This window comes from Geotrypetes seraphini, chromosome 10 (assembly GCF_902459505.1).
Source record: "Geotrypetes seraphini chromosome 10, aGeoSer1.1, whole genome shotgun sequence".
Taxonomy (NCBI): domain Eukaryota; kingdom Metazoa; phylum Chordata; class Amphibia; order Gymnophiona; family Dermophiidae; genus Geotrypetes; species Geotrypetes seraphini.
The window spans coordinates 4,684,552-4,696,584 of record NC_047093.1 but is presented as its reverse complement, the minus strand read 5'-3'; the positions used below and the strand labels follow the sequence as shown (position 1 = coordinate 4,696,584).

Here is a 12,033-nt window from a genome sequence, read left to right as displayed (position 1 = left end):
GTTGCTGACGGGGCCGCCGAGGTTGTTGTGGAGGCGGATTGAGTGGTCTGGCTGAGAATCTGCGCTGATAGGAGGATGGAGGCCTGTAAGGTCGAGCAGGTGGAGCCTTTTTCTTTGGTTTAATCAGGGTGTCCCATCTGGTTTCATGGGCCGAGAGTTTCTGGGTGGTGGAATCCAGGGACTCTCCAAAAAGTTCATCCCCGAGACAGGGGGCGTTGGCCAGACGATCCTGGTGGTTAATGTCCAAATCCGATACTCTCAGCCAGGCCAGGCGGCGCATGGCGACAGCCATGGCAGAGGCACGGGAGGTCAGCTCGAAGGAATCATAGATAAAGTGGAACCTTTCTCTCCGGAAGATACTTTTGGAGGGCGGACAACTGTTGGACCAAGTGTTTCATGTAAAATGAAAAATGGAAGGAGTAATTGTTCGCCCTGTTGGCCAGCATGGCATTCTGATAGAGCCTCTTGCCAAACTTGTCCATGGTTTTGCCCTCTCTGCCAGGAGGGGTGGAGGCATAGACGCTGGAGCCCTGAGTCTTCTTCAAGGTGGATTCAACTAGAAGGGACTCATGGGGCAATTGGGACTTATCGAACCCTGGAATTGGGATAACCCGGTAGAGGTTATCTAACTTACGGGGGGCCCCAGGTACAGTAAGAGGGTTCTCCCAATTTTTGTAAAACGTCTCCCGTAGGATGTCGTGTACGGGCAATTTGAGAAACTCCTTAGGTGGTTGCTCAAAATCCAGAGCTTCTAGAAAAGCTTGGGATTTTTTGGAGTCTGACTCCAGAGGGAGAGATAAAGCTGCTGACATCTCCCGGAGGAACTTTGAGAAGGAGGACTGTTCCGGTTTGGAGGTGGTATCGGAGGTTGAGGGGTCCTCATCGGATGAGGAGAGATCCTCCTCGGTACCGGGAGGGGACTCTTCCCAAAAGTCCGGATCCCGAACCTCTGGGTGCGCATGCCGAGACACCGGGGTGGAAGGCTCGGTATGGTGAGTCTTAGATAAAGACTTTCCAGAGCGCATCGAAACAGTACCGGGAGAGGAAGACCGGTGTCGATCACGGTCCCGGGAAGAATGGAGCCCCGCCCGGTCCTGAGGTGGGTCCGCAGTGGTATGGGAATGAACCACAGGATGGGCGTGAAGTTGCTCAGCCGAAAGAATCGGCATGGAGGTATTGATTGGCACCGATGGGGTGGATACCGGGTGCTTGGTACGGGGCTCGGGCCGGTCTTGTACCGAAAGGAGCGGTGCCAGGATAGTAGGCAACAGGTGCTGGAGTTGATGCTGCAACTGTTCCTGGAGTTGAGTTTGGAGGATGGCCGCAATGCGGTCATCCAGGGGTGGCACCGGAACCGCTTTCTTTATTTTCGGTTCCTTAGGTGCCGCTCCACGCCCCGGCGATGAGGAGGCCGATGACGAGGCACTCACCGAAATAGGGGCAGAGCGTTTTCGGGGTCGGTGTGAAGCCGGCAAGGTCGGTGCCGCCACTGTGGCTGGCGGGCGCTCGAGGGAAGAGGAAGGCTTCTTAGCCGGCTTACCTGGCGCCAGCGGCGCCGATGTCGGGTCGGGCGGTGTCGAAGTAGGCGGTGTCGATTTCGATGGTACCGCTGTCGATGTCGAGGAGTCCATCGTTGACCCGGTGCCGAACAAAATGTTTTGTTGAATTTGGCGATTCTTGAGTGTCCGCTTTTTAAGAGTGGCACAGCGGGTGCAGGTGTCTGCCCGATGCTCCGGACCCAAACACTGCAAACACCAATTGTGTGGGTCAGTGAGGGAGATCGGGCGTGCACACCGCTGGCACTTCTTAAAACCGGGCTGCGGGGGCATGAATGGGAATACGGCCTCCGCAAAATCAAACCCCGAGGCCTGTATAATGGCAACAGGCCCCGCCGGGGCAAAGACGAAAAAAAGAAAGAAAATAAAGATTTTTTTTTTTTTGACAAATTAAAGAAAAGGTAACCCGAAGGTAAAAAGAAAACAAAAAGAGAAAAATTTCGCGAGCGGGAAGGCAGAAAAGTGAGTTTCAACAGCCGTTGAAAAAAGCACGCGTCTTCTTCGCTCCGCGGAAACGAAGAAACTGGGGACCACGCACTCCTCCGTCGGGCGGGAAGGCACTCGCGCACGCGCGGTGCGGCCAACTAGAACCTTCTAGTTAAAAAGGTCCGTACCGAGGGCTCCGTCGGTGACGTCACCCATGCGTAAAGAATATGCTGCCTGCTTGTCCTGGGATAAAGAATATTTATTTTAAAAATGTATACACCGCCTAAATACCTAGGCAGTTCACAATCAACATACATAATAAAATAAACATCAAAACACTCAGTCAGCCTGACCAAACACATACCCTGAAGTCCTGCCCCAGAACCTACAAGGAAGCAAATTAAATGCCCTTGCAAAGAGCTGAGTTTTCAACATTCTCTTATCTGGCAATGCATTGTCGGAATAAACTAGGCAAATGATTCCAGCTACAGCAATTGTAGATGCCCATGTACTTGCATAATGAGTTTTCATCATTTTTTCTTGAGATAACAGCATAGTATGTTCTGATCTTAAAGTTCTACTAGGACAGCAGATCTTCAACAAGTCTTTAAAAACACAATGGTGCAGAAGCATACAATGTTTAATGAATAATAGGCAAACCCTTGTGATGAATCCAATATGCTACCGATAAGCAACATCCAAGCTGGATTTTGGATGTTATGGGGGCATAAAGGGCATCTGGCTGAGAAAAACAGCACCATCCTCTCACAGAAGTCTGAAGCAAATCATGGTGGGTGTTTGCTTCCAAGCAAGCTACTTGCTCTAGAAGCTTATTGTCCCATGTTGGGGGCACCTCTTGGCCTTGCTCCATCCAGTGCAAGCTAGCTATGGCTGCTATCGGCTTTTATTTACTTTAACTAGCAAAAGAGTAGACAGGGATTTGGGAGGCATTCTCAGATTCTTCCAATTAATCCTCAGCCCAAATTCACCACCCCTCCTTTTTTATCATCCTTTCAAATTTTCATTTGTCTCCCGAACTGGGACCCTGTTCTTCAACTGGCCCAGGAGCTATGTGATCTGCCTGTTCCCATCTGCTGGAGACAGAGAATACCGAGGAGCTAATGCAGCATGGTGTCCTTATAGGCAGAGTTCACAAGTCAGAGTAGTTTCCATCTGCTGATTAATGGTCTGGTAAAGATATTAGGAAAAACAGATAAAAAAACCAAACACCACACAGTGTACCACATACAGTGACAGTAAGATGAGGGGGTCAGGAAGTTATTCAGTACCTTGAGGAAGCAGAGTTAATAATGACCTATATTTTGTGCAATGTGCAGGTTAAAATCAAGCTGTCTTAGTATATAAAAGATTTGGGTAGTTTAGGAGAAAACATATGGGAGTGGAAATGAACGTGCTGCCTTCTGCTCATTGCTAATACTGTATAAGCTCCTTATTCACTGTTCCCTGCCCCTCTACAAAAAACTAAGCAAAGAAATACACCTATGGAAAAATGTCACTAATTTGGAGATGAGGGCTGTCCGTGTCCCATAAAATTATACCAGCCTTGACGGAAGAGGTGATGGAAACAGAGACTGTGTTTGAATTCAAGAAAGCCTGGGATAGGCACGTGGGATCTCTTAGAGAGAAAGAGATAATGGTTACTGCGGATGGGCAGACTGGATGGGCCATTTGGCCTTCATCTGCTGCCATGTTTCTATGAATTAGGAGCTAGTTGCCACTCCTACCTCCCCAACTGTTGTGTCAATTGGGGAGGGGGGCGCGGAGAGAAAAACTTCTTACGAGATCTGTTGCAGCTACTCTTTTAGGGTCCAATTTACTAAAGCCATTTTCCCATTCTTTTCTCAAGAGGGGAATAAAAAAAGTTTTACAAAAACAGGACCTTAATATATCTGAGGCTACTGGAAAAATAGCTCCCCTCTCCACCCAACTGTCACCAGTCTTTCTTTTAGCCTGCTCCCTCCCCAATCCCATTATCTCTTCCTGAAATCAGCTACCACCCCAGCCCCTACCCTCTTACCCCTCTTATCGAACTAGTCGATCTTCCCTCCACACCAGCTGGCCCTCTCTCCCACCTCAAGCCACCCAGTCCCACTCCCACAAACCAGAACAGCAGCACCTACAGTTCTGACTGCTGCAAGCCATCAGCCCCCAGTCAGTGAAACCTCAGCCATTACCCCATAAGCCAATTATCCTCCCCCACATGCTAGTCAGTCTGTTTCCTCTCCCTTGCAACCAGTCAGTGTTCTTCAAAGTAACTCACCCTGTTCTCTGTGGCTGCAGGAGAAGCTTCATCCTCCCTGCACTGTGCAGCTGTGTAAGACCCTCAGCTGCTTGGTGTAGGAAATCCTGCATTGCTCTCAGGTTCTCAAGACATAAGAATAGCCTTACTGGGTCAGACTAATGGTTCATCAAGCCCAGTGGCCAACTGAGGAATAGTGGATCGTGGCCAGTAGGGGGCGATGTCTATGGGACGGTAATGGAATGGACGTCAGGACATGATAGTGCAGTATTTTGTGGAGTTTTTCTACAAAAATGCCTGCTTTTCATATGATTCTGGGTAATTCTAGTTAGATATAAGCATATGTGTTAGTTAAGGCCACACCCAAAAGAAGCGTACGAAAAGTTGGTGAATAAAAATCTGAATATGGATGTAGCCAAGGCCAGAAGAACATACTACAGATTAATATTAAGGAAAAGCATAATGATATTTTTTTTATGTATTTTGCTATTAAGCCAGTCCATAGGGGAAATCCGAATACATTTTTAGAGGTATGAAACTACCTCCATGTTTCTTTCTCTCTCTTGTTCTTTTTGTTCAGGTTTTTCCCGCTTTTAGCCTCGTGGTTCTAATTGATACCAGATGTGCCTTAGGCTGGTTAGGAAGAGCATATTAGATTACATATCTCAACCTGAGATATAACATACATTAAATATGAATGAAGTACATGGTATGGATGTATGTGAATCTATGAATGGGGCCCCAAGCGAGTGCTGGATGCTTGAAAGATATGTGAAAGAATGTACAGTCAAACCTCGGTTTGCGAGTAACCCGGTTTGCGAGTGTTTTGCAAGACGAGCAAAACATTCTCGCAAAATGTGTCTCGCAAACCGAGTGTTGATTCGATTTGCGAGCACCTCCGATAACCGGTATTGCTCCCCCCGGCTCGCAAAGAGCCCCCTCCCGCTCAAATCGGCACCCCCCCCCCCGCGAGAACAGGAACCCCCCGCCCGACCAACTTTAACTCACTCCCCCTTTGGCACCGGCATGCAGCCCACAAGTGCCGGTGCTGCTTGAAGATCTTCTTCCCAGTCTCTGCCGGCTTTGAGCATGCATCTGCGCATGCTCAAGCCCTTCTAATTCTCCCTCTCGCCGAGTTTCCATTATTTCCTATGGGGAAACTCGCTTTGATAAACGAGCATTTTGGATTATGAGCATGCTCCTGGAACGGATTATGCTCGTAATCCAAGGTACCACTGTACTTACCGGTAATTTCCAATATTTTATATATGAAACCTGAGCACAACATCTGTAAATAATTAGAATCAGAGACCTGTAGCAGTCTCAAGCATAGGAAGGGAAGAGGGGCACACGAAGTCCACACTTAGGACTGTGTAGGTGTAACATGAAGCTGTCAGGTTTCAGGGAGAGGAGGGAAACAGCCCCTCCTTCTCCTTTACTGTGCTGACAGGGAGAACCGAGAATTTCTCAGCACTTTGTAACAAATGCAGGTTCTCTTAATATACTTTTTAAAAAAGGACAAAAAGAACATTGGATATGTAATAAAATGTTTATGTATATTCAGAAATGAATGTAAACAAAAAATTATGATTTCTGGAACTTTTATTCCACGTTAAAAAAGAAGGTCTTTGTCTAAATTTAAGGACAACCTCTGTTAGTGGATTGGCTGACAGCCAACGATGTCATGTAAGACAAAAGGTATATATTGGAGAACAACGAATTATCAAGTGGAGCTCTTTGTCAGAAAGCCAGCATTTTGGCACTGTAAGGAGCTTCCGATGACACAATTAATCTTTTAAGTCCCATGATGGAAAAATAAAAGCAATAATAATAATTTTGATATAGAACTTGTGTCATGTGTCATTTCCATATATTTTTTATTTTTATACACCTTGAGCGAAGGCTAGCAGTTTAATTGGCAACTGCTGCTTAATGAGTGCGCTGGCGTCCCCGTACCCATGCTCACCAATCCAGGTCAAAACCCAAATAGAAGTAACATTCCACACTACTGATCCAGGGCAAGCAGTGGCTTCCTCCATGTCTGTCTCAATAGCAGACTATGGACTTTTCCTCCAGGAACTTGTCCACACCTTTTTAAAAATCATCTACATTAACCGCCCTTAGCACATCCTCTGGCAACACATATTCTCTGAGTGAAAAAAATATTTCCTCCTATTGGTTTTAAAAGTATTTCCCTGTAACTTCATCAAGTGTCCCCTAGTTTTTGGAATTTTTGATGGAGTGAAAAATCGATCCACTTGTACCTGTTCTACTCCACTCAGGATTTTGTAGACTTCAATCATATCTCCCCTCAGCCATCTCTTTTGCAAGCTGAAAAACCCTAACATCTTTAGTCTTTCCTCATACAAGAAGAGTTCCATCCCCTTTATTATTTTGGTCACTCTTCTTTGAACCTTTTCTAGTTCTCTGTCTTTCTTGAGATAAGGCGACTAGCAAGAGAACTCCTGCAGCACACAGTTTAGATTCATCCACAGCTAAACACTCCTGCTGTGTTGGCTGAAAACACTTTTGTCAAGTTTTTGAAAGGGCCGTGAAAACCCTAGAAGCAAATTTCCAGACACCATGGTGATCTTATGCCTGGGATTTGTTGAGCCCTGAATCACACAGATTGGTCAAACTATTTCATGTTCTCCAGCAGCCCAAATTTAGTTTCTCAATATTGCATTCTCTTCCCTGCTGTACTAATTAACATGGAACATCCGGAGCTGTTACGAATGAGGTCAAAAAGCCTGGCGTATCTCCCATCACCCTCAGAGTGCAGTATCTCTCGCATGCAGTCTGAAATGGAGATTCTGGGAATCAGGTCACAGAGCAGGGCACAGGCCATATCTTACCGTAAATAGAAGAGCACATAGGCCTGCTGATTCAAAACCACTTTGATGTTACTGGAATGGACCATCGAGTCATTCATTTGGTACCATTGTCCATTGCTAGCCTGAAAGAGAAAGCAAATTACAAAAGGTAGAAATCAAGAACCTCTGCATACATTCATCAGCAGCTCCAGAAGGTTCCTCACCTTAATGTAACAGTAATAATGTCCTGCATGGCAACTGTAGCCAGAATGCACCAGCACAGCATAGAGTCCATACATCACAGCGTCACCTGTATTCTGAGACATGTAGGGGCGGATGTTTAGGAATTCCGGGTACCCCACATCCTGAAAAAGAAACACTTTATACTTCAAGAGGTGTCATGAAGCTGAGGGGAAACTCAATCAAAACATCAAACTTTTGGAAAGCAAAATCCACCGTTATACCAGTCCTGGGCACCTGCACTTGAGAAGGACCCAGTGCATCTAGGAAACGTGTAGAGGGGACACAGAATTTCTATACAAGGGAAGGGTCAAAAATTAGGAAAGAGACAAGCAAGAAGAGATAGAAAGTCTTGAAACGTGAACAGGGAACTACGAACAGGAATCACACATACAAAAGGAAGGCCTTCTTCATGCAACACAGCAGAGACAACTAATGCTACGGAGGGAACTTAGCACTGGAACCCACTCAGGGAAGACTGGTTGCTCAGAAAATGTATTTCTTTATTTATCAAGCATCTATGAGTGTAACAGCATTAGAAAACAAAATTTCCTGTTTAAATACACACCCTGCAGTCACGGAAATTAAAAGATAAGTGCTGCTTTGTTTTTTCAAGCATGCCTTAGGGGGTTTTCTGCCAATGATAGAAAGCTGAAAGGGAGCTAATTAACAATTTAAGCTCTCCTTTCTAGTTTCAAAGCAATGTCAGCTTTGTAACAACTCTATTGAAGTTAGCTTGCAGTTATAAGCTCATGAGGGGTTAAAGTATTGAACATTTTCTACCAGTGTGTATTTAAACTGGAAATTTTGATTTGTTTGACTGTGGATTTTGTTTCCAGTTCTTCCATTTTTTGTTTTGGTAACAGCATTACATACATAATTAAAAACAAAACTCAACAAATCATGACAAAATAACTACAGACCACATCCAGCTCTGAACCTGTACCTTAAGATAATTAAAGCTAAATAGCTGCCAAATTACAAGTTGCCCAGATTTGAAAAGGCCAACTGGAAAAAGGAGAAATTAGGTTCTTACCTGCTAATTTTCTTTCTGTTAGCTTGTAGACCAGTATAGTTCCTTACGGATGGGTATTATATCTCACTGCTACCAGCAGGTGGAGACTGAGATCAAACTTGTATATCAGTACAGCTTCCCCTCTACTGATCCAGCCTGCCGAATAGCCAAGCAGAACTTAGGAAAATTCTTAACTGAAAAACAGTAAAACACACTCCAAACAAGACTGGAGAAAACAACAAAGATCTGTAAATAACTGTTGGAATATGCGTAGAACATAAACCTGGTATAGAAAACATCCAGCTAAGCCAGCTGAGCCATAGCCACTGTTCTTACTTCTCCCGAACCTAGAAAAATACTAGAACCCGCAGAAAAAAATTCAAAATCTGCACGTGAGCAAAAACCGCACACAAACAGATAGGGTGGGGAACTATACTGGTCTACAAGCTAACAGAAAGAAAATTAGCAAGTAAGAACCTAATTTCTCCTTCTGTATCGCTTGATAGACCGGTATAGTTCCTTACGGATGGGATGTACCAAAGCAGTACCCATCAAGGGTGGGACCCCCGAAGGGCTGACACCAGAACATGTTCACCGAACACCGCGTCCTGACTCGCTTGAACATCCACACGGTAGTGTCTGACAAAGGAATGCAGAGAAGACCAAACTGCAGCCGTGCAAATATCCACTGGAGACACCATAGAAGGCTCAGCCCAAGAAGTCGCCTGACCCCTAGTGGAATGAGCCTTGAGAAATTCTGGAACCAGCTTCTTCTTCAGAAGATTAAGCGGAAGCAATAGTCTCCTTGATCCAGTGCGCAATAGTAGCCTTAGAAGCGCCATCCCCCTGACGAGGACTCGCTAGAAGGACAAAGATGATGAGATTTCTTGGGTCCTCTGCACATAACAGCGAAGGACCCGACTGATATCCAACTTGTGCAGCTGTCTTTGCTCAAAGAGCCCTCCCGACTACTCAACACCGGGAGGACTACAGATTGATTGACATGAAAAGGAGAAACTACTTTTGGCAAAAAAGAAGGAACAGGCCTCAAGACAACCCATGAAAGGAGCCCTAGAAGAGAAAGCCTGCAGCTCAGAAACACATCTAGCTGAAATAATGGCCATCAAGAAGACCGCCTTAAGAGTAAGGTCCTGCGCCGATGGTTTCAATGATGTGTCCACCATCACCCCCAGGTCCCTTTCAAGGTTGCTCACCCCTAGCAATGTTCCCCCCATTTTGTAGCTGAACATCGGGTTCTTTCTCCCTACATGCATGACCTTGCATTTCTCTACGTTAAAACTCATTTGCCACTTTTTTGCCCAGTCTTCCAGTCTCGTTAGGTCCCTTTGCAGCTCTTCACAGTCTTCCGTGCTTCTAGCCCTGCTGCAGAGTTTGGTGTCATCAGCAAATTTGATAACCTCACATTTTGTCCCCATCTCCAGGTCGTTAATAAAATATTGAACAGGAGAGGTCCCAGCACCGACCCCTGTGGCACTCCGCTCGTGACCCATTGCCAGTCTGAGCATTGGCCCTTTACTCCAACCCTCTGTTTCCTGCCTGCCAACCAGTGTTTGATCCATCGGTAGATATCCCCTTCCACCCCGTGGTTCCACAGCTTTTTAAGTAGCCGTTCGTGAGGTACCTTGTCGAAGGCTTTTTGGAAGTCAAGGTAAATGATGTCTATGGATTCTCCCTTATCCATCTGGCTGTTTATTCCCTCAAAGAAGTACAGCAAGTTCGTGAGGCACGACCTTCCCTTGCAGAAGCCATGCTGGCTCGCCTTCAGTTGTCCATCGTTTTCTATGTGTTCGCAGATTGTGTCCTTTACCAGTGCTTCCATCATCTTTCCTGGAACCGAGGTCAAGCTCACAGGCCTGTAGTTTCCCGGGTCACCCCTTGATCCCTTCTTAAAGATGGGCGTGACATTTGCTATTTTCCAGTCCTCTGGGATCTCCCCAGTTTTTAAGGAGAGGTTACATATTTGGCAGTGACTCTGCTATTTCGTTTCTCAGTTCTTTTAGCACCCTTGGGTGGATGCCATCCAGGCCCGGTGATTTGTCGCTCTTCAGTCTGTCTATCTGTCTGAGGACATCCTCTTTGCTTACCTCTAGTTGTACCAGCCTTTCATCGTGGTCTCTGTTTATAATTTCCTCGGGTTCTGGGATATTGGATGTGTCCTCTCTGGTGAAGACTGACGAGAAGAATTTGTTTAACCTGTCAGCTATCTCTTTTTCCTCCTTTATCACTCCTTTCCTGTCTCCATCGTCCAGTGGTCCCACTTCCTCTCTGGCTGGTTGTTTCCCTTTCACATACCTGAAGAAGGGTTTGAAGTTTCTTGCTTCTCCTGCCAGTCTTTCCTCATATTCTCTCTTTGCTTTCCTGACCTCTCGATGGCATTCTTTCTGGTGTCTTTTGTGCTCTTCCTGGTTTTCCTTTGTTGGTTCCTTTTTCCATTTTCTGAAGGATGATGTCTTGTCACTTATCGCCTTTTAAACTGCATTTGTTATCCACGCTGGGTTTCTAGTTCGATTTTTTTTGCACCCTTTCCTAAACCTTGAGACGCACAGGTCTTGTGCCTCGAGCACTGTGCCTTTAAGCAGTGTCCAGGCTTCCTCTACAGTCTTCACCTTCCCTGAGCTGTTGCTGAGCTTTTTTCCCACCATTTTCCTCATGTCCTCGTAGTTTCCTTTTCTGAAGTTGAGTGCTGTCGTTGTGGTTCTTTTCACCTTTGATGTTCCTATGTTTAATTTGTACTGGATCATGTTGTGATCGCTGTTCCCTAATGGTGCTAGTACCACCACTTCCTCTGCGGGTCCCTCTAGCCCGTTGAGGATTAGGTCCAGAGTGGCATCCCCTCGCGTTGGTTCCGTGACCAGCTGCTCCATGAAACAGTCACTTGTCGCCTCTAGGAATTTAGTTTCTCTCGCGTAGTTTGAGTGTCCAATGTTCCAGTCTATTCCCGGATAGTTGAAATCCCCCATAACCACCACTCTTCCACTTTTGCACACCTGCCTCAGTTCGGCCTCCAGGTCGTTTGCTTCTGGCTGTCCTGGTGGGCGATAGTACAGTCCCAATTTGATGTCAGCTCCTTCCCCTCCTGTCAGCTTAACCCATAGTGACTCCAGACTGTCCGCCCTTATTGTTGTTTCTGTTCTGGATGAAGGAATGGAGTCTTTTATATACAGTGCTATTCCTCCCCCCTTCTTGTGTGCCCTGTCCCTCCTGTAGAGTTTGTACCCTGGCAGGGCTGCAGATACTGCAGAAACTACACGTGCTATCCTGGAACGACTTGGCTCGAATCAACCAGTCGTTCAGGTAGGGATGAACAAGAATGTCCTCTTTTCGCAATGCTGCCACGACAACCACCATCACCTTGTGAACATCCACGGAAATGTGGCTAGACCAAAGGGAAGTGCACTGAACCGATAATGGTGTCCCAAGATCGCAAAGCGCAGGAAGCGATGATGGAAGGCCCGAATGAGAATGTGCAAATAGGCCTCGGACAGATCTAGAGAGGTTAGAAACTCCCCCGGCTGAACTGCCAGAATCACAGACTGCAGTTTCCATTCTGAAGGAAGGCACATGAAGAGCCCTGTTGACCTCCTTCAAATCCAGGATGGACCTTTGAAAGGTCCCTTCTTATTTTGGCACCACAAAGTAAATAGAGAACCAATCTATGCCCCACTCCTGCGAGGGAACTGGAACCACCATGTGGAGAGCTAA

The 12,033-nt window shown here is 46.2% G+C and overlaps 1 protein-coding gene across 1 annotated transcript in view; it reads right to left on the bottom strand.

Moving 5' to 3' along the window:
• The window catches only part of USP36 (ubiquitin specific peptidase 36), a 79,189-nt gene that overhangs the window by 22,290 nt on the left and 44,866 nt on the right, over nucleotides 1-12,033 (bottom strand). The window contains exons 11-12 of the mRNA XM_033960182.1: nucleotides 7,280-7,420; nucleotides 7,098-7,198 (exon numbers count right to left, since the gene is read on the bottom strand). Coding sequence (XP_033816073.1) covers nucleotides 7,098-7,198; nucleotides 7,280-7,420 — 242 coding nt within the window. The remainder of the gene's footprint in view (nucleotides 1-7,097; nucleotides 7,199-7,279; nucleotides 7,421-12,033) is intronic.